General features: G+C 43.8%; 1 protein-coding gene across 1 annotated transcript in view; it reads left to right on the top strand.

Annotated features, from left to right (window-relative positions):
- Positions 1 to 2,581: 2,581 nt before the first annotated feature.
- ATP1B3 (ATPase Na+/K+ transporting subunit beta 3) overlaps positions 2,582 to 22,674 on the top strand; it is a 35,148-nt gene continuing 15,055 nt past the window's right edge. The window contains exons 1-3 of the mRNA XM_028731195.2: positions 2,582 to 2,829; positions 20,200 to 20,328; positions 22,551 to 22,658. Coding sequence (XP_028587028.1) covers positions 2,721 to 2,829; positions 20,200 to 20,328; positions 22,551 to 22,658 — 346 coding nt within the window. The 5' untranslated portion in view covers positions 2,582 to 2,720. The remainder of the gene's footprint in view (positions 2,830 to 20,199; positions 20,329 to 22,550; positions 22,659 to 22,674) is intronic.

Raw genomic sequence — 22,674 nt, 5'->3', positions numbered from 1 at the left:
GGCTTCGTAGGAGGAGGTAGAGTTATCAATTTTCCTATATACATAAAAATATAAGGCTGCCATCATGCTTCAGTTTATGTGGCCAATGGTTTGTGTGGCCATGCCAACTCTAGCATGATGACAAAACGGCAGGCGGGCAAATAAGCAAGAAGTGCAAGTTGCCCAGGTGAGCTGTTTAATGGAGGGAGGTTGGCAAAGCGCTTTCTGAGAAGCGTATTCACGCTCCTTTAAATGCAGCCGAGGCAAAGTTTAACGGAGGGGGAGAGGCACCTCAGAAAGAGGTCTGCCAAACCCCTCTGAGGTGCCTTCCCCCCATTAAATATGGCTACAGTGAGGCATGTGATTTGGGGACTGTCCTATGGACAGAAACTTTTCTTGACATACTTCCCTCCTCCATCATTTTTGGTGCTTTATATGCTTGCCCCTCACCCTTTCTAAACCAGTGCAAGACTATAATCTGTGCATCCTAGGGATGAGGAACCTGTGGTCCTCCAGAGGTTCTTGTATTTCCTCATGGCCTTTCCCACAGAGACACTTTGCTTGCAAGCCTGGTCCTCTTTTATTCTATTAACACCTAGAACCAATGAGTACCCCATAGGTAACATTGGGAAATTTATTTGTTCTGCTGTGAAAGTCCCAGTTCGTGTCCTGCTTATAATTGGAAGTAAACCTAAAACAACTTATTCATGTAGGACTACTGCTACCCAGCCAGCTATGACAAATAGCAAGTGATCATACACAATCTCCACCTGCACTGTTATCCATAAATTGTGTGCGAGAGAAAGGTGCTGAAGTCAAATGCACACCTGAGGAACAAAATATTCTGGTAAGAGAGCCTTCAGGAAGCTGGTGGAAAATCAATGGTGTTGACTACAAGAAGTGGGGAGGGGTGAGCAATACCCACAAGCCCTTTCAGAGCAAAAGGGCAATCAAAGTGAAAAAGAGGATGAAGCAACTCCACTCTGAGGAAAGGTTTCAACATTTGGAGTAAGCAGTGGACTTAATATAGTTTATATAAGGTTGGAGAAAGTCCCTCACTTGTAAGACTAGGTTTGGGGCCTAGACAGTGAAGCTGAATGTTGGAAGATTCAGGACAGGGGAAAAAACAATGTACTTCTTCATATAGCACATAGATAAGCCATAGAATTCTCTCACGCAAGATGTAGTGATGCCTATCAACTTGGGTGGCTTTAAGAAAGGTATAGACAAATTAATGGCTGCTAGCCATGATGGCTATGTTCTGTCTCCATTGTCTGAGTACTATATGTTCTGAATTGCGCTCAAGTCCTGTTTATGGAGTTCCCATAGGCACCCAGTTAGCCACAGTGAGAACAGGATGCCATGCTACATGGACCTTTGGCCTGAGCCAGCAATACTTTTCTTATGTCATTGATGAGGAGTTGCTTGTGATCGACAGGAACATTCCAAGGCAGTGATTAGAACCTGAAAAAGGAAGAGACACTTAGAATGAGTGAGAGGTCATGATGCATGGCAGTTAAGAGTCTAGGAGGAAAGAAATTAAAGTGAAAGAGAGCAGGAAAATATAGAGAGACTTTTCAGTTTAGTGTCAGTTTAATATTTGGATGGGAATATTGGTTAATTGATAAAACATTTACTTTTCAGTTCTTTCAGAACTGCAAACTAGTTATCTGCCAACAATTGATACAATTGCCTCTTCAATGGGTCTGAATTATTGTGAAAATAAGAAATATTGAGGGCCATATTACCAAAGTCCGCCCCAGGTCGGATAGTACACCACGGTTGCCATTTTAGGATTGTTAACTTTCATCTTCTATCGGTTTTGCTTAAGAGGCAGAATTTCAGATCTTCACACCAGGAAGAGATTAAAAGTCTTGAATATATATTTGCATGTACTGTGGGTGTTAAACGCCCAGGGCCTCCGTCTACCGCTCTAGTTGCCAACATGTGATTCTGACCTCAGGCAAACATCCTGTACAGTTCTGCATGAAGGACCTGGGAGGAAGCCCATGCGTTTCTTTACCTACCGTTTTCTAGGCTACAACATTTCGCAACATCAAGAGCCTGGAGGCATAGATGAAGCGCGCATCTTTAACCATACTCCTTCCAACACGGGTATTGCAACATTTCATGCCATATATGGTCACGGGACGGGAGTTGTCCCTCAAAGTGTGAAAAATTGAACATTTGTCTCTTGTCCCCCCTGGATCTCCCGTTGACGGCATGAGGCTGCTCTTTTGGCGGGAAGACCCTTACGTGATGCATGGGGGAAGAATATTAAAGGATGGCGTGCTTGAGACGCCGCATCCCTGACACGCAGGAGGCGGGCACTCGTGGGCCGCTATGAGCGCGCGGGCGCCTCCTGACCAGCCCGCCTCCCCCCGCCCCGCTCGCTCGCGCGCCCAAGCCCTTTCCGCCGCCATATCCCTCCAGCAGGTGGCGCTGCGGGGGTGCGCGGTGGGCGGGCGCGCTCGGGGCGTCCTCGGCCGCGCGGCGATTGGCTGGGGCGGGTTCTGACGTAGGGAGTGGAAAGAGGCGGCGCGAGTAGTTTTGCTCGGTGCGTGCGACTGGCCCAGCCCCTCTTTCCTTTTCCTCTCTTCTGCTCTCCCGCCGGGCGCCTGAGGGAGAGTTACTTAGCGGTTCTGAGGAGCCGCTGTTGTTTCGGCAGGGGGAAAACCGCCGCCCGCGAACCGCCGAGCTCCCTCTCTCTTTCCAGCCTCTCTCTCTGTCTCTCTCTCGCTATGGCCAAGGAGGAGAAGAAGCCCTTCAGCCAGTCTATGGCCGAGTGGCGGCGGTTCATCTACAACCCCAACAGCGGCGAGTTCCTGGGGCGAACGGCCAAGAGCTGGGGTGAGGAGGGCGAGCGAGCGCGCGCGGGGAAGGGAGGGGAGGGGGCGGCCGGCACGAGGGGCGGTGGGAGGCGCGGCGCGGCGGGCGCTTGCCTTGCCCACCACCACGCATCTCTCTCCTTCTCCGTCTCTCTCCCTCCCTCAGCTGGCGAGGGGGCCACGAGGCGGGCGGCAGCAGCAGCAGCAACGGGCCGGGAGCGGCTCTTGCGCGCGCCTTGCCCACGTCTAAAAATAGACCACCCGAACGTGACAGCGGGAGGAGGAGGAGGAAGAGGCGGCGGCGGCATCATCTCCTCAGACCCACCAAAGAGGTGGCTTCGCCTGCCGCCTTCCCCCTCCTCCCTCGCCTCGCCGCCTCAGGGGAGCCGACTAGTAGGGGCCCGTTGTGAGGAGGGGGGGCTGTTTTCTTAGCTCGTGTCCCCAGCTGACTCTGGCCGCCTTCCTTATCTTTTCCTCCCTCCCTCTCTCTCCCCCCCCCCCGCTGCTCCCCACCGTCGGGGGTTACGGAGGGACCACCTTCTGCCGTTGCCAGGCTCCTCCTTCCTGGCAAGCTGCGTCAGCGTGGACGGGGCAGGGTCCTCTTAGGGAGTCCCCCACCCCCCACTCTCGCCCCATGTCAGAGAGAGAGAGAGGGAGAGGGGCGGTGGGGCGGGATAGGGAGGAGGAAAGGATTTCCCCTCGTGGGTGCGCTCCTCCCGGGGGCTGTTGCATCTCTTTTTTCGCGCCGGGAGCTCTCGCCACGCTCCTGCCGCCGGCTGCGCTCGGGTGGCGGGCGGGGAAAGGCTTCAGAACGGGATGTCTGTTTTCTCTCTTATTTTCTGCAGCGTTTTTGGTTCCACCAGTAGGTAACTCCCATCCAGCTTAGGCTAACTCCCGTGGGTGTTTGAAAAGCCGCCAAGCAGGCATGTGCCTTCTTCCTTCATCAGAACTTCTCAAGCGCTCTTTTCTTCCCTCATTATTTTTCAAACACGCTTTTGTTCTGTCGACGTTAGTTTGGATCCTCCCTCCCTCCCTCTCTCTCTCTCTCTCTCTCTCACACACACACACAGAGAGAGAGAGAGGAGGGATGGGTTGATACTTTCATCCAGGTTATAGTTGTGTTCCCCCCCACCCCTTCCTTACCCAGTTTTGTCCAAAGGGCGAGGTTTCCTTGGGTTTTGTTTTAAAGGAAGTATAAATTGAGGAACTTGCAGAGAATTGCCTTTAGAATCATGGGAGAGAAATTGCTTATTTAAAGTACAGTACTTCCAAGCCCCCATTCCAGACAATGCCCGTCCAAGGTGGCTTAAAACAATAAATTATATAAAAACTGTGCAGTTGAGGTGTAGCAAACCAGAGTCAACGAGTATTTGACTGTTGGGCACAGTGCAGTGTGGACTATACTCTTGCTCATTTTGTTAGTATACAGTATGAGCTTTGGGCACGTGCTCTGAAATAAGGAAGAACCACCCAAAGCAGAGTATACATGTCTGGCAGAAGAGGGCTGGCTGTGTTGTGAGCCTTTCTTCATTCACATGGAAATAAAATCCTCCTAGTTACTTTGCAAAATGAAGAGTGGAGAGGAAATTTCCACTATCCACTCCTCTCAGACAGGCACACCAATCACTAGGTTTCTTTCAAGTGTGTGGGTTGAGCACGTGGGAAGTGGTAAAAAAATGAGGACAGAGGAATGCATGTTGATACAGTTTCCACTAATTATGAAAAGTACTTAAACACTTAACATGTAATTGATCATACTTCTTGTGCAAGCAGTGTTGGTCTGTGGCTGTGTTGACTGGGACGTTTATATTGTGATGTTTGAATAATTTGTTACTTTGGGGAAATGATATTTTATAATTTAAAGAATAACTTTCATAAACAGTACTTTGGACAATTGTTAATTTTTACAGTGTTTTTTTAAGTGATGGTAAGTTTTACGATAGGATTGCTGTACGTTGCTGGCATTGATGATGAGGGATTATTCCATGACACTTTAGAAGAGTACAATTCATGCTTAATGTCTATTGTACATGCGGACATGGAAAAGTTGAATGATGAAGTTTATTTGAGTAGCTCAGAATACTACATATTTCTAAATATGACTAAAGTACATTTTACACACACACACAGAGAGAGAGAGAAACTTTGAATTGATGGGTAGAATCCAGTTGGGATTCTAATTTCTGGAATTTTCAAAATACACTTTTTAATTAACTGGAATTTTCAAAATACACTTTTTACAGAAGGTGGGAAGAGACATTGAGAGGAATTGGAAACAGTTCCTCATAGGTGGAAAACAGTTTTGCCTATATAAACTGAAACAGTTCTCAGCTCTGTGTTGCTGCTAATGGAGAAGGGAAAATTTCCAGTAGCTTTTGGCTTATCTGGAGTTATGAAGTTCAGTGGCGTAGCGTGGGTTGTCAGCACCCAGGGCAAGGCAAGTAATTTGCGCTCCCTAACCTGTGGATTTGCGCCCCCTAACCCTGGATTTGCGCCCCCTAACCCTAACCCCCAGATGTTGCGCCCGGTGCGGCCGGCCCCCCCTACACCCCCCACGCTACGCCACTGATGAAGTTGAAACCTCAAAATGTGATTCATTTATTTAAAACACTTTAACCATTGCTATCATTGTGTAAGATGCTTCCAAAGCAACTTATGCCTAAAAGCAGTTTACCTACACTTGCAAACTTATAGTGTGTATAGATGAGAAAATAAAGTCCTGAGGTTCTGCATATGCAGGTTGTGGGTGCTGCTTAAGCAGTACTGTGTAAGAGACAATGTTAACTTTCCTACTGCAAAGGCCCCCCCTGCCATTTTTTTTAGCCATTCCTCTTGGTTATTCTATTTTTAGTGGATATTCTCAGCCTTGTAGAAAAGCAGATAGCCAATATAATTTTTTTATCAGCTGGGGTTGTGTATACCTTGAAATCTCACAGTAAATGAGTTAATGAACCCCAACTTTCCAGCTCTGTTATCTTTTCATCCACTTTTGATCTTCCTGCTGCTGTTGTGGATCTGTGGGGAAGGAGAAACTCAGTCAAGGCGCCGGGGGGGGGGGGGTTAGGGAAGGATTAAAAAGAATCTTTATTCTGTGAAAGGGTGTAAGTCAAAATGCTTGAGGTGTATTGCACAGCACAATTTTCAGTCTTTGAGAACATATAAGAAGCCCAAGTCATAGTTCAGCTTTTCTCCTGCCGCTTTTCTTTTAGCTGTAACTTGTTTTGCTCTAACCATGTCATAATGTGTGTGTGTGTCATGCATTTGCTGTACTCTTAAAAAAAACCCCACAACTCTTTACACCCACAGTTGCTACAGTTTTTTAATTCCTAGAGTGCCAAAATTAAGTCGTTCCCATACATGAACCTAAGTGAAGGCAGATGAAGGAGTTACAGGTTCCTGAGGGGATCTTTCTCTTGCTGTTCTGGCAGGGAGGGAGGGACCCCTTGACCCACTGGAGGGTGACCAGGCCAGATAGGCAGGCATGCTTCTGTGGCTTTGGGAACAGCCTGCCCGCCATTGACCCAGCATGTTGCAGAAGTGAGAGCCTATTGCATCTGCTCAGAGCCCCGCCTGTGCAGTGGTTGGGAGTGCTCCCAGGGTTTGGGTGGGGCATATGGAGCAGATAAGAGTCTCTGGCTTGGCCACCAGCCTCTGCAGCTCCTTGTTTTGGGCATGAAGCTCTGTGGGTAGAGCTGCATCCAGCACTGGACAGGGGTTTGGGCTCCCCTTGTTACTTGTTTTCTAGATCCTCTTTGGTTCAGGAGGGTTTGGAACAGACTACCTTGGGAGGTAGGGGATGCGGGTGGCGCTGTGGGTAAAACCTCAGCGCCTAGGACTTGCCGATCGTCAGGTCGGCGGTTCAAATCCCCGCGGCGGGGTGCGCTCCCGTCGTTCAGTCCCATTGCCTGCCAATCTAGTAGTTCGAAAGCACCGCCGGTGCAAGTAGATAAATAGGGACCGCTTACTAGTGGGAAGGTAAACGGCGTTTCCGTGTGCTGCGCTGGTTCGCCAGATGCAGCTTGTCAATCTGGCCACGTGACCCGGAAGTGTCTTCGGACAGCTCTGGCCCCCGGCCTCTTAAGCGAGATGGGCGCGCAACCCCAGAGTCGGACACGACTGGCCCGTACGGGCAGGGGTACCTTTACCTTTACCTTACCTTGGGAGGTGTTGGACTCTCCTTCATTGGAGTTTTTAAAGCAGATGGATGGCCACCTGTAAGCTGTGATTCCTGCACTGCAGTAGGTTGGACTACATGATCCATGAGGTCCCTTTCAGGTGAATTATGAATTTAATCCATAAAAAATACTTTACATGCACTACTGGATTTAAAGAGAGATGGTGTAATGTCATGAAAATGTTAACCTATAGCCCCATTATTCATTTTCATATATAATTAACATGTTTTACAGCCAGAGCAGGTGCTGCAACCTTCCAACAGCTTGACCTCACCCCCAAAGGCACACTCCTCCATTGTCTCCCAAGACAGACAGATGCCAACCATATTATTTTAAAGATATTTTTCAGGGTTTCATTATCTGGCAAGAGTTTTTGCAAATGGCATTTTTCACGTGCGTAAAACAGCCACAAGTATAACATGCGAGATGACTCAGAATTTCATTATTTTCCCCCTCTAAAGTTCAGATACTGATCTCTTCAACAAAATAGGCAATAGCTTAATGACCCTTTGTTGTGTTGGTAGTTTTGTTTTTTCATTTGGTGAATTGGCAAGAAATGTTATGGTAGGAACAAAATCAGGTTAGCTTAGGGCAGTAAAACCTAAGTTAGTTGAGTGTGCTATGCTGGTCACTAAACATACTCCCCGCTCCCAAATAAAAAGAAATATCTGTATTTTTAACTGTGTTCTCTTCTTTGAAGTTCTTAGCACTAAGAAAATGTAATGTTACTTGAAATGCACATGCAACATTTGCTTTGACCAATGTAACACCACAGTGAGAAACTTACCTCACATAAATGTGTTGTCCCAAGTGTCATTTAAACCACCTTTTAGGAATGTCATAATTTCTTCCCTGATAATTTAATATTCATTTGGCCCGCTAGAAAAGGTGGGTGGACAGATGTTATTGCTTTTAGAAGAAAGATAGTATTTTTACATGTTAATACGTTTAGCAATTGGATATCTTTTTTAGGTTAATTATCAGTGACTTAAATTTGGTGTGTTTAGAAAAGTGTAGAATTTGTATTTCTCTACTAGAGCCCCACCATGCTTCCCCTCAGATTCATCATGGTGGCAGGCCTAGCCTGATTGGGTCTCCCTAGCTAGGTTGAATAAGTTCATCTAGGATGGGGAGGTTTTTTGGTTCCACAGGCCAGATCCTTATGAGGGTCACCCTGTGGGCAAAACATGGCAGGTGGGTGGAGTCTCATATAGAGATACAAAAATTTAGCAGAAGGTTTCTTGCCTTGCTTCAGGGAAGAGTTGGTTGGCATCCATCTGTCTTGAGAGACAAAGGAGGAATGCACCATTGGGGGTAAAGTCAAACCCTTGGAGAGTTACAGTGCCTGCTGTGGCTGTAGAGACCAATATGGGAGAGACATATTTTATTGCAGCTGTGGGCCTGGGGCAGATGCTTCAAGGAATCCTGTAAAAGGTTGAAGACAGCGTTGAACACAAAGTGTTGCTGAAATTTCTAATATAATTTAAAATAAACACCACAAACACAGGAAATTCCTGTGGCATTTCTCTCACCTGCCAATGATGATAAATGTTGGGTTTAAAAAGAAACAATTAGAGTGTTGCCACAGTTAAGCATAAATTAGTAGTTACCATACGGACTTGATGATGACCTGAAATTTATGAATGCATACTAAAGTGGCATATGCACAGGGTCTTGCTTTGGAGGCATTTATTTGTGGGCATCTATAAATGAATTCTCCTGCCAACCTAGCAGTTCGAAAGCACGTCCAAGTGCAAGTAGACAAACGGCGTTTCCGTGTGCTGCTCTGGTTCGCCAGAAGCGGCTTAGTCATGCTGTCCTCATGACCCGGAAGCTGTACGCTGGCTCCCTCGGCCAACAAAGCGAGATGAGTGCCGCAACCCCAGAGTTGGTCACGACTGGACCTAATGGTCAGGGGTCCCTTATAAATGAATTTGGTCACAGGTCTTGTGCAAGAAAACTTATCCCCCCATATTTTCCAATAAACATTGCCATATATCGGACATATACTCATGAAATATTAGCTCTTTGTGCATATTACTGCAGGTTGAATTTTTATTTTGATTTATACTTTTAGAGAAAACAATTATCCAAGTTATGGATGAAATATTGAAGTTGCAAAACTGTTATATGGGTCACAGCTTTTAAAATACAATAAAATGAAAGCATTTAAACTGCTTGTGACAGCTTATTGATTATTTTTGAAGGGATGATCAAGCCAGTTAACACACCAAGATAAATGTTTTAGACCAATCAGGAATTTGCACAGGAGGTGCGACTAATATTGTGTTTCATAATGTGGTTAATATCGGGAGCCGGAAACTTGCAAGTTACATGTAGTGTACTTGGCTTCTTGAAATAACTTCCTGTACCTCATCAGCATTATCTATTGAGTTCCTACACTGTTGATATTGCCCAGTGCTTGACCTATTCAGTGTGCTTACTTTTCAAATTATGAATTAGTCTACCAGCCAACCATTGGAACAAATGCTGCTTCCTTCATCTATCAAAAATTGAAGGGTGCTGAGTGCTGCACAGGCAGGAGCCTTCAGTTCCCCAGGGATAGAAATGTGAAGAGGCTGAAGGAAAGCATAAGGCCAACCTGAAGCCTAAACTGAGTGTATAGGGAGCTGGGCTTGGAGGGCACAATTCCCTGTGGATTCATCTCAGGCTAGAAGCCGGGAAAATAAATGTCTGCAAGTAAACTACCTACAAATTAATGGGAAGTTTGCTGTCCAAAAATGATTAATGAAGTGTTACTTTTGAATGGCGGTCTTACATCTTGCAGAAAGATATTGATCTGTCCATTAAATTCCCAGCACTTGTTTTTGGAAATATCTATGCATATATCAGTTCCATGCAAATGTTTTTGCTTGGTGCCCTTGTTCTTATCTCTAAACAGCAATTACTACATGCCAAAAGGCATATGGGCTGTATAAATAAAAAAGATGATTTTTTAAAAAGTAATTCCTAGATAGTATAAAACTATCTGTATATCAGTGTCTGAATTATTATAGCCCGTTAAAGTGCACTTTGGTTAGGAAATACCTGAGTTATAAAGAGGGAACTTGATTTAAATGGTGGTTCTCATGATGATTTGTCTTGCTGGTTTAAATACCTTTATTTGTTTCTACTCTCGAGGCTAGATCATGGGAAAGGTAACTTCCTTATAGTTAATATACTGGGGAAGGGCATTTGTACCCAACCTAGGGCATTTGTAAAGTTATGGAGTTGTAAAGACTGCATGTTCCCTGTCCAATAAACTCATCTGGAAAGATGCCAAAGCTGTTATATTGGGTTTTAATGACTTTTGGGGGAAGTGTTTCTTAAGGTGAAAGGGTGTCAGAGCAAAGGCGGCATTTCAGCTCAGCTACTATGATTATTGAGAGGAAAATGGCGTTGATATGTACCAGCTCCAAATTCTCTGCCTATTGTAGCATACTGGTTGGCAGCACTGATCACTAGTCTTTCAGGAATCTTGTATGAGTTTGGGAAATGTGTGATACAGCCTTGTAAACAAGCCTGCAAAAATTACTCGCCTGCAGTCTTTTCTATCTTTTTTTACTAGTCTGCTAGGGGACTAGATGTCCATGTGTCCTTACTGGCTGTTTCTGTGACTAGTATCAAAATGCAAGCTACTAGCCTATTAGCAGAGTAGTTTAAAATGCCTATTAACAAACAGACTGGGGGGCAAGGGAATAAAGCTGAGGAACGGGTTACCAGCAGGGGCCAGGTGGACTGAAAGAGGGTATGGAGTGATCTGTCCTTCCCATTCTGTCACCTGCATTGAATTCCTAGTCATACAGTGGTACCTTCGGTTACAAACTTTATCCGTTCAGTTCTGGAGGTCCGTTTGTAACCTGAAACTGCTCGTAACATGAGGTGCGCTTTCACTAATGGGGCCTCCCGCTGCTGCCGGCGCGCAACTTCTGCTCGCATCCTGGGCCAAAGTTTGCAACAAGGTGCATCTACTTCCGGGTTAGCGGAGCTTGTAACCCACAGCGTTCGCAAGGAGGACGGTACGTAACACGAGGTTCCACTGTATATGGCTACCCAGTCAGATTGTTAAATACAAGGCTAGTGTGGTCTTTCTGTCTCCATTCACTTTGCTTCCTGGAGATTACACTGCAAGAAGCTCAGTGATGTATAGGAAGGGAAAGAGTTTAAGGTGGGTAGTTCTCCCATCTTCTTGTTCATTGTTGAGTCTGTTATCTTGGCTTGAAAGAACATTTATTCATTCCAGATCAATTCCTTGAACCAGCCATGGCCTCCAGGAGCATTCTGTCTGTGCATATGCACACATGCACATGTGCTTTATTGGGAAAATGCTGGTTTCTTTTACCCTTTGATTTGAACCTAGCTTGTGGTTGGGTGTTTTATCAGGGAAGCTCCTACAACAACATTGTGTTTTACTTTTTCTCCATAGAAATTAACTGAAACTGATACAGATAGGGACTGAAGAGGATCCCAGCCATTTTAAGAGAAGTTTGCTCCTATCTGTGAAGCTTTATACCATTCCTTAAAGGGACCCCTGACTATTAGGTCCAGTCGTGGCCGACTCTGGGGTTGCGGCGCTCATCTCGCTTTATTGGCCAAGGGAGCCAATAAGCCAAGGGAGCTTCCGGGTCATGTGGCCAGCATGACTAAGCCGCTTCTGGTGAACCAGAGCAGCGCACGGAAATGCCGTTTACCTTCCCACCCGAGTGGTACCTATTTATCTACTTGCACTTGGATGTGCTTTTGAACTGGTAGGTTGGCAGGAGCAGGGACTGAGCAACGGGAGCTCACCCCGTTGTGGGGATTCGAACCGCCGACCTTCTGATCGGCAGGTCCTAGGCTCTGTGGTTTAACCCACACCGCCACCCGTGTCCCTATACCATTCCTTAGTCATTTCTTAATTAACCTGGCTGGTGACAGGCCCTTTCCATGCCTTTCAGATTATTTTCAGCCTATGTGGGCTTGTATGCTGTGTTGGTATTTTTACTTACTGGTTTTATATATTATGATGGAATAGTGTAAGTTATTTCAGAACGTTGGGAACTGGCATGATACAATATATATTAAAAATGATTGTCACTTGTTTGCTGTTAGCATCATCCAAAAATCTTAGAACTGTATATATGTTTGTTTTCTGTAACAATATGTACAGTATGTTTGCTTCTACATTCTGTAGAAAACACTTTCCTAGCCGCAGTTTGAGAACTTGCATCCTAGTTAAGATGGTTTATTTAATTCAGATTATTCTCTGATTGTGGAGTCCCTGGTCAGTAGATGATGCTATCCCACAAAGATTGTTTCCATTGGCGTCTGTGCATTAGTGGAACAGAGTTCTGCTTAGGCCGTGAGACTTCCATTCCTCTTCTCCCCCCCCCCCACCACTGGAGCCCCTCACTTCCACTCCAGAGGTTTAAGAGACCCTATAGAGCAGATTTGGGGATGGGGCTGTGAGGAACTGTAAGAGGGAGGAAAGGAAGGTTGCATAAGCTGAACACATTCACATGATGATGGATTCAGCCCAGTTATATAGTAAGCAGTGATGTGTCTTCTGTACTTCACGGCATGAAGGCATCCATTTTGAGAAATGATTTGTCATACAAAATTAGTAGTTTAACTAAGTAACAGGTCAAAGTATTTCATGGATGCAATAACAGTCAAATCTATTTTTAAAAATCCAGGCGATTCCTAGGAAGCACACACCAACATGCAGAGCTCCTCAAGCAAACTAGAATTGCTATGTTAACAGTTTTCAGTGTCTCATTTTTTTCTTTGCTAACTAATATAAGGAAAGTATGCTATTGCTTACAAGGATTTCAGTAAAAATAACTAAAGTTCTGATTTTGTTTGAATGTAGCATTAAATCCACATTAAGCATGAAATATCTATAATCTATCTATCTCAAATATTTCTGTTCCAATACTTGGCTATTTTTTCAGACCTATCCAGCATGTAAAATTAACCTGGCACACATCAAAGCACCCCCCCTTAGTCAACGTTGAACATGCTAAATCAAATCTCAGTCTTTTTTTAGGGCTTTTTAGTGGATCCCCCCCCCCCCAAAAAAATCCTGTGTTCCTAAGAACTGATAAAACCAATTAATAGATCTCCATTACTTTTTATCATTAATTACATATATCCATAGGATACTGGTGTTTTCATTGTTCTGCAGTCAATGCAAAACTCTTCACGTTCTTGTTGAAACTGCCTGCCGAAGAATGCAAGCCCAAACATTTGCTAGTAGGGAATGAAAGTGCACTTCCAAGATCTGCAGAGTGTCTCGCGGCACCTTAAAGACTAGGACTACATCCACATCTACATCATTGGTTGGTGTGGTCCGCAAAAGCTTAGTCCATAATCTATTTGCCTTCAAGGTTTCACAAAACTTTTTGTTTTGACAGACTAACACGGCTGTCCTCTGGAAAGTCTTAACATCTACTTAATAAAGCTGACCATCCAGTCTGGATAGCAGCGGAGCTATGTATGCTCCATTTCAAAATGCAGCCTTTCCTCTTATTTTCCTGTTGTTAATCTCTCCCCTTGTTTTGGCTTGGGGTGGGGGTGGGGTGTCACATTTCCCTTGAAGTGGGGAGTTTGCAAGCTACAATATTTTTTTATTGTAGATACACAGATAACTGTGTCCAGAAGAGTTGCATGGTCAACGTCTGAGTTGCAGTGTGCCTTCCTGAGGCCAAGGAACTTGGCATTGTTGTTCATACATTGGTAATTTCCTTGGATTGTTGCATGTAGATCATAAAGAGTTTAGGGACCGTTAGTTTGCTTCTAAACACAATTCATGGTGATGCTTCTGACCTATAAAGCCAGCTTTTAACTGTTAAAATTACTTTAAAGTTTAAACATACACTTATCTTCCAGTCCCGTTTATAAGTACAGTTACTTCACCGTTTACTATATGTCTAGAAAAGTGAGCTTTCATGAGAGATGCTTTACATCCTATGCAAGAGCCATCATTATTTCATTGCTGTATCCAATAGTGAACTTTTCCCAACACAGCAGTGAAAGAGGGCCACCACAGACAAGCTGAGGATTTGGGCAAATTTTGCAGATTCAGCAGGTATTCAGAAAGATATTAGTTTGTGAACTTGAGGAAAAAGAGGGAAATGAACAAAAATATCTTGACCAGCCTGAGACTGCTCATTGCACAACCACAGTTACCATGGAGATTGTGCATTTCATTCTGGTGTTCAGAAGTTCAAGATCAACCTCCAGCAAGTTGCTGAGGTACACAGCCCTGCCTTTAAAAAAAGCAACTGCTGGTATGTTAGAGCATCAGAAATATCCCCACAATCCTACAGAGGAGCAGCTTGTGCCATTTTATATCCTTCTCATGCCTGCTTTTTTCTGCTGTTCTTTCCTGTCATAAACCTCCTCCCTTTCCTGAAGCCCTGGGCTTGGAGCAGAATGCTGTTGCCTCTCTTCTCCCCTTCTTTTTCTCTAGGAAAGAAAAGGAAGTTGCAAGATGCTGTATTCTGCATTGAGGCTGATTTTAAAGAACTTAAAGAACTGGTGCTTGAGTTTGCTTCTCCCCCCCCCCCCTTCATTCCTATCCTCTTTTCCTTGTGTCATGTCTTTCAGGCAGTCCTTGCCACCTGCCTTACAACCTTACTTCTGATTTTTTTAAGCTTCTCTAGGAGCATTTTCAGTTAAAGAGCAGGGTAAAAATGCTTTTTTAAAAGAGATTTGGAGGCAGAGAGCGGAATCTGGAGTGGGCTTTTGTGGAAGGAAACACTATGTTTACTGGCCTTTTCGCCTTACTATTAAAAATGGTTCCTGTTGGGCTGTAGCCAGGCATGTTTTTAACACTTGATGTTTTTATTATGTTTTGAGATATGCTGTAAGCCGCCCAGTGTGGCTGGGGAAACCCAGCCAGATGGGCGGGATATAAATAATAAAATAAAAATAATAATAGTAAATATTACTACTAGTACTAATACTAGGGATGCGGGTGGTGCTGTGGGTTAAACCACAGAGCCTAGGTCTTGCCGATCAGAAGTTCGGCGGTTCGAATCCCCACGATGGGGTGAGCACCTGTTGCTCAGTCCCTGCTCCTGCCAACCTAGCAGTTTGAAAGCACATCAAAGTGCAAGTAGATAAATAGGTACCGCTCCGGCGGGAAGGTAAATGGCGCTTCCGTGCGCTGCTCTGGTTCGCCAGAAGCGTCTTAGTCATGCTGGCCACATGACCCGGAAGCTGTACGCTGGCTCCCTCGGCCAGCAAAGCAAGATGAGCGCCGCAACCCCAGAGTCGTCCGCGAATGGACCTAACAGTCAGGGGTCCCTTTACCTTACTACTAAAGGCATGGTTAGGGGTGAGTGCGAAGAACAGACCATCTGCCTGAGGCAAGGGAATTGAATAATTTGAGATGGTAGAGAGAAGTGTTTATGGAAAGCTGTTAGACAGGAGTTTGTGGGAGGGAATTGTGTATGGATGTTTGGGGGGCAGGAAGACTGTGTTAGTTTCCCACTAACAATCAGTAACAATAAATTAAACAGTTACATATTAGTTAACTTGTCGATTTCAAAATGCGAAGAACAAATTCCACCTAATTTTCCTTCCCTCTCTGAACTAATGTTGCATACATTTTGCCATCAGCAATAGTATATGCGTTGCCTGCCTCAGCTAGCATGACCAGTAATCAGGAAAGATGATCAATTAGATCAACCATCAACTAGAGGCCATCATGTTGGCTATCCAGTAGTTGCTGTTTCAGGCTCTTCAGTTACTTAAATCTCCAATTCTTTATATCCCTGTCTTACAAAAGCTTCAGTATCCAAAGAGAAGAACTAATAGGAATGATTAAATATTAAATTCTGTACTAGCCCCATCAATTCCATTGAAGAATGAGAAGTGAGGGCAAGTATCACACCTGTTCTGACCATTTGAATGACATTCAAAGTGTAATTAGGAAAACCTTCAGAGGCTGCCACTGTTAGTTTTGCTGTCATTGATAACTCCCAGAAACTTCAGGAAGCAGCCCCTTTAACCATAAGCATTAATGAGAAATTTGAATGACTATAAGTGGTGTTGTGTTGGGTTATGAATTATAGGTGCATACTGCTGCTCCGTCATGACAAATGCTACGTAAGAAGAGCCCTTCTGGACTAGACCAAAGGCCTATCTAGTTCAGCATTCTGTTCTCACACTGCCAACCAGATATCTGTGGGAAGCCCACAATCAGGATAGCTGTGTTATATAGCACATCTGTGATCCCCAGCAACTGGTACTGGATGGAATATAGATATAGCCATTGATAGCCTTAACCTTTAAAAAAAAAGCACAAAAACATTTTTAAAAAAATTAAGCCACCCAATTTGGTTACCGTTACTACATCTTGTTTTAGCAAATTCCATAGTTTTAACTAAGCACTGTGTAAATAAGTACCGTAATTCTTTTGCTTTGTCCTGAAGCTTCCAGCATTCAACTTCATTAGATGGCCTCAGGTGAGGTGGTATTATGTGAGAGGGAGGAAAGTCTAAATGGACATTCTCCACACTTTCCATAATTCTATACATCTTTATCAGATCTCCCTTACAGCTTTCCTAAAAGAAAGGACAGTCAGTATGCTAACCATTAAGATGGGTCTCAGAGGCCCTGCTTTGTGTATGCCCCCCTCACTGTAGTGAGTGGGTGATGGCTGGAGACAGAACATTTCAGTCGTGGCACTTTGGCTTTAACACTCTTTACAGAGGCTTGCCTGGAGATACCCTCATTTTTTTGATCGTGGAAGACATTTTATTTGCCCAGGTCTTTTAATTCTGCTGGATTTTGAATGGCTTGCTGCAGCTTGGTGGTTTGGATTTTCAAAAAATGTTTAATTTAAAAAAATTTTTTTTTTTGTAAACTGCTCCCAGAGCCATCCTGAACAGCAGCTAGTGGTTTAAGCAGAGAGTTGGCTAGACCAGTGGTTTTCAGCCAGTGTGCTGTGGCACCCTGGGTTGCCTTGAATGATAGTCAGGGGTGCCACGGGCAACACTGGGCATTTTTCCTTCCTCTTCTGATGCCCTCTCACATCTCTCCCCCTCCCCCTCCCCCGCAAAGGCTTGTGTGGCTGTTTGCTTCATGTTTAGCTTTGGCTAGTCTCCATGGGGCTGCTTAGGCTGGGGGCATTCTCTTCCCAGGGGCCCCTGTGGGGCGGTGTGAGGGGGCATTTCTCTTGGGGGGGGGCTGCTCAGAGAGGCGGTGGAGGTATTCCCAAGGAGAGGAGCAGAAGAGACTGGGGGAACACTCCACAAGGGAGGCTGCCAGCTTTGTAGGCAATGGGTGACATAACTGGGCTTCTTAGGCACAGAGCATGTTTCCCCACGGGGGAGCCACAGAAAGAATGTAGTAGTTGGTCAAGGGAGCCGTGGAGTCAAAAAGGTTGAAAACCTCTGAGCTAGACTATAGGGTGAAAACGTGTGTAGCAGTGAAGATTCCAAAACTTTGCAGTGGGAGAACTCAAGACACCTAAACAGCACAAGCTGGAACAACACACCACAACCTATTAAATGTCTTCAAACCAAACTAGGGTACTTTTGAGTTTTTCCCTTGCAACACTAGCTAGCTCTTACAACATACTTAAAGCAATATGCAGCCATCTGAAGGTGGGAGATTGTAAGAGATAATGTATGCAGCTGTGTATGAACGAGCTTGTACTCCTGTCCCACCTGGATGACTGACAAACAGCTGCAGCTGAACATTATACTAAACCCTGCTTGCTTCTCATAGGAACATGGGAAACTTCCTTATACCAGGTCAGACCATTAGTCCAACTATCTCAGTACTGTTCAGATTGACTTGAGAGTGACTTTCTAGGGTTTCAGGCAGCAGTCTTTCCCAGCATTACCTGGAGAAACCAGTAATTGAACCTGGGGCCTTTTACATGCAAATCGTGTGCTCTTCCACTAAGCTATGGCCTTCCCCTGGAATGGCTATGAGGAAGAGTTTGGAGGTTTTTGTTTCTTTTTTCCATTAACCACAGCTGGCTGTGTCAGCTGCACCAGCAAAATGTATTTTTTAACAAGTCAGCTTGTTAACCATGAGTGATCAAGCTGGCTTGTATAAACAAGCCATAGGTAACATTAATTATAGCTTATTGCAGGGGCTGCCAACCTCTTTGGGAGCTTAGGCACATTTGCAGACTTGTGCACACACACTAGAGTCATACACAGCTGCACACTTGGCAACCACACACAGGCATGCACATACACACACACACATACATACATGCCAGTAATCAAGCATATGTGTTGCCACAGTACAATACCATCAACTTCCTTTCATTTATGGTTCTTCCTCCCCCCTGGAATTGAGCATGTGATGAAAACAGCAGTCAAGGCCAGATAATAACCCGACTCACCTTATCTCTGCTGTCTCTGATAATAGCCCTTCAAGGCTCCAAGAAACAGCTGCATGGCCATCTTGCTTTGTCTTTATCAGACTCTGTGTTGTAGAATCTATGTCTGCCTAATTCATTTTTTTGTTCTTTCAAACTTTTTAATATATTGCTTTTTAAGAATCTTTACCCTAAATACACTTGATTTGAATATTTAAGTATGTTTTGTGGGTAGACGATCTCTGATAAAGGTCTGTGTTGCATTAGATGGAGTTGCGGCACTTTCACTCATATGATCTTCTCTAATGAAAATGTTCCCTCCTCCAGCTGCTTTTAGCCCTCCAGTGGACAAAAAGGCATGTGTTCCACATTGTACCTCACTTCCCCTTCCTCCCCACAGTAGGGCTATTAGGAGCTGAACGGGGCAAGAACAATTTTTGCCAAGAAAGCATTGTAAGAGGAAATAGCCATGTCTGGTTCTTCAAGTCATGTGCTAGATCAGGTATCCAATGTGGTACCTTCCATATGTTGGGACTACAGCTCTCATCATCCCTGACCACTGTCCATGGCAGGGGCTCATGGGAGTTATAGGCCAGCAACATCTGGAGGGCACCATGTTGGCTACCCCTGTGAATTTTATGTTTCCCTAAACAAGTTGAGCAAACAACATATTAAATTTTAACCCTTATTATATGTTCCAGAACACATGTATGGTGGAGGCAGCTTACTCTACCCCCACTGTATGTGTGCTAATAGATATGTTGCAGATGTGCTGGTAACTGCATGTCCAGTGGGGGCAGGAGGCTGCAATTGTAATGGTGCTGCCTTATACATTTCTGTTCCCCAAAACCTGCTCATGTTTTCCCATCAGTGCTGCAATGGACCATTGACATAAGGGTTTCATTAGTTGGGGCAACCAAGTGGCAGAGCTGCTAGATAACACAGTGTTGTAACTTGGTGTTCATCTTGCCCAATAGCATTTAATTGCATTTAATTTAATTGCATAACTATTTCTGCCCACCAGGTTGGTTGGTAAGGTATGCACAATACTTGGGGAATGTTTCTGTAGCAGAAATTTTTCTTCTGCATCTACTACAAAATCATTTCTAAGTAATACAGCTTCAAAAACTGAAATGTCAAGTATGGAATTAGGGGAAAGAATATTAAAACTTAGCTCAAGCAATGTTGTTGTTACCTGCTGATTTCAGTATGGTGAGTGTCAGGTTTCAGCTGAAGTAAGCAGCATAATTAGAGGGCCAGGTAGCATCAGTAGCAATAGTGCTGCTACTACTACTTCTATAAATGCTAGTTCACCAGCTATGGCCTTCCTGGGTGGGGATAGCCTAGCCGTAGTATTTTATATACATTACTGTAATGTGCTCTGTGGACCTACCCTTGATTCAGAAGCTGCGTTTAGTTTAACAGCATCTTCATTGGTTGTCTGTTTGCAAATGTGTTAATCATAAACTATAAAATCCTAAACAATTTAAAACTCAGATACCTGAAGATGCATTTCTCTTTATCATCAGCTAGCCCATATGCTTAAATCTATATGGTAGGCTCTTCTTGCTTTCCTGCCGATGAGTGAACTCTGCAGTGTGGTGATATTAGATAGGGTCTTCTGTGGGGGAGCACTATATCTGTGGTGAACTCCTTTCCCTTGGAGGTATGGCTGGCACCAACATTATTCACTTCTTAGCATCAGTTAAATATGTACCTCTTTACTTAGGCCTTTGCAGGAAATTGATCCCTTTAATACTAATAGTAATGATGATTGTATGTTGTGTTGTGTTGTATTGTATTGTATTGTATTGTATTGTATTGTATTGTATTGTATTGATGCATTAAATATATTGCTAACTTCTACATCCTGTGTGCTTTTTTGCAGGCTTAATTCTGCTGTTTTATCTTGTATTCTATGGCTTCTTAGCTGCACTCTTTACATTCACAATGTGGGTTATGCTTCAAACATTGCGTGATGATATACCCAAGTATCGTGACCGCATTTCTAGTCCAGGTAAGTGTGTATTCCTCTTCTTTGATAAAGTTTGCATTCAGACTCAAACATCAATAGATCTTTTGTTATCATAGGCAGTTTTCTTAAGTTGGAAGCATTTACCAATGCCAGCATTACTTTGAACTTCTAGGTTTCTTTGCTTTTGTTACTGCCACTCATCTGAAGACCTTCACATAAGCATTAAAATAGCAAAAGAAATAAAGCAGATTGATAGGCAGCTGTTTTCTTACAACAGTTGACACAAGTTAAACATGAAAACAAAATAAGATCTGGTCAGTAATTACATGGCATAAGGAACAGAGGCATGCATTTCCTTATGTATTATAATGCAAACTTCATTGGTTGCCTTTAATTTGGGGGAAGTGGTGGTTCTGATTTACAGATAACCCCAAGTCCTTTTTTGGACCCAAATCCACAGTGTTAGGGATTTTATTTTATTTTCCCAACTCTGGTGCAATGAGTCGGTTAACAAGAAACATTTATGATCTTCCAAACTGTGGTTGGAAATACCAGGAACAAGTACAGATTCACCAATCATAGAGGCTACATGCCAGGGCGTAGTGTGAACCAGCACTAGCCAATATCTTAATCATCTTCAGTTTCTGCATGTCAGTGGAGAATGCCTGCCATTATATGGCCAAAATGGTAGCACCCATGGTTTGCAGAAGTTTTTTTTTTTTAAAGTTAAGAAAAAATAGTATGGGGAACAGCCTCATAAGGATTTGATGACACTATGTTAGTCACATCTGCACCATGTATTTAATACATTGTTATACCTTGTTAGCAAAATAATAAAAAATCCTGGGAACGGTAGTTTAAAGGTGCTGGAAGTTGTTAGGAGACCCACCTATTCCCCTCACAGAGCTACAGTTGCCAGAGTAGTTTAACCATCAATCCCTCTTCCTAGGGAACTCTGGTAGTTAAGTTAATTGGGGGAAGCTTGAGTAAACAAATACTTTTAAAACAGGCTCTTGAAATAACCATGGAATTGAAGCTTGCCTAATCTTGAGAGGTAGGGGGCTGAATACTGCAGCTTGGGTTCTGAGTGGTTTATATCGACCCTACAGGGGTTTGACGGTTGAGGGTTTGCCTAGAGAAGAGAGAGTACCTTACAACATCCCTGCAGTGTTATCCATGGCTTTTATCCTTGCACTGCAGGCTGGGCCTAGAGAATAGTATATAACAACCATGCAATATAGCTCACCAATATGTCTCTGTTCCAGGTAAGAGGACTTTGGTGAGAGTAGTGTACAGCAGCACTGCAATGTAGTCCACTATTATTGCATGCCAAAGGTGGGGTTACTTAAGTTGCTCCCTTGGACCTCTGCCCAGGGAAATAAAAGCATTAGTTGTGTGGAGAAGCCTCACTCTCTGTTTACTTCTATGCAGACTGGTTGTTACTTTCTAATTATTATTTTTTTAAATTACACATGAGGTAAGACCCAAGCTAAGCAGGGACTGCTGCCTTCAGTGTTTCTTGAAGCCCTTTAGCTACAGACTCAGAGACACACATCCCACACACCATTTTGTTATGGGGCCCCACTTGTCTATTTCTTTAACATTTCTCATGTGCCTTAATTTCCTAGGGTGATATAAGGTGGCATCAGACCACAGAACGTGATTAGTGAGGGTAAGCAGGACTAGTAATTTTTACACAGCGTGGTATGTAGACTGGACAGCTAAACCCAATGTTGAAATCTTGACTCAACTTGCATTAGCCCTCCATTAAACAATATATGCAAACAAATTTGAAACAGAGTAAGATACTGGCTAATGCTTAGTGTGGCTAAGCCTTCAATTTCAGTGTCTGTGAGTACACGAATGCAGCATTGGTGTTCTGTGGGCCTCACTATCACTGGCTTCAGGGAGTTGATTTGATTGAAGTTATTGTTTCTTGGATTGCTCTGTTATCACCCCTGCATAAAAAAGACACACCTTAAATGTAGAAAGTGAAATGTAATCTCGAATCAGTAAAATTATAATGCTGCCATTTAAATCATTTGAGTATTGAGGGATACGTTTTCTAAAAATGACCTAAATACTGTAATTACTTTCAGATCATTATGTACAATAGAGGTGAACAGGTCATTCCTTCATGATTTCTATAAAGTCCAGATAAATACATTTTGGGGAGGGATTTATGTGTCAGAATAATTCTTTCTGAGTAGTGTTATGAATTAGCAGCTAGCTTTAGTTTCTTTTTTTTTTTTTTTTTTTTGTAGGACTAATGATTTCACCAAAGCCAGATACTGCACTGGAATTTTTCCTGAGCAAAAATAAGTCAGCAAGTTACACTGCTTATGTGACAAAACTTCATGAATTTTTAGGAGGTATGTATAAATATAT

The sequence above is a fragment of the Podarcis muralis genome, chromosome 6 (assembly GCF_964188315.1).
Source record: "Podarcis muralis chromosome 6, rPodMur119.hap1.1, whole genome shotgun sequence".
Classification (NCBI taxonomy): Eukaryota; Metazoa; Chordata; class Lepidosauria; order Squamata; family Lacertidae; genus Podarcis; species Podarcis muralis.
Note: the sequence above shows the minus strand (reverse complement) of the source record. Positions and strands in the feature narration are given on the sequence as shown.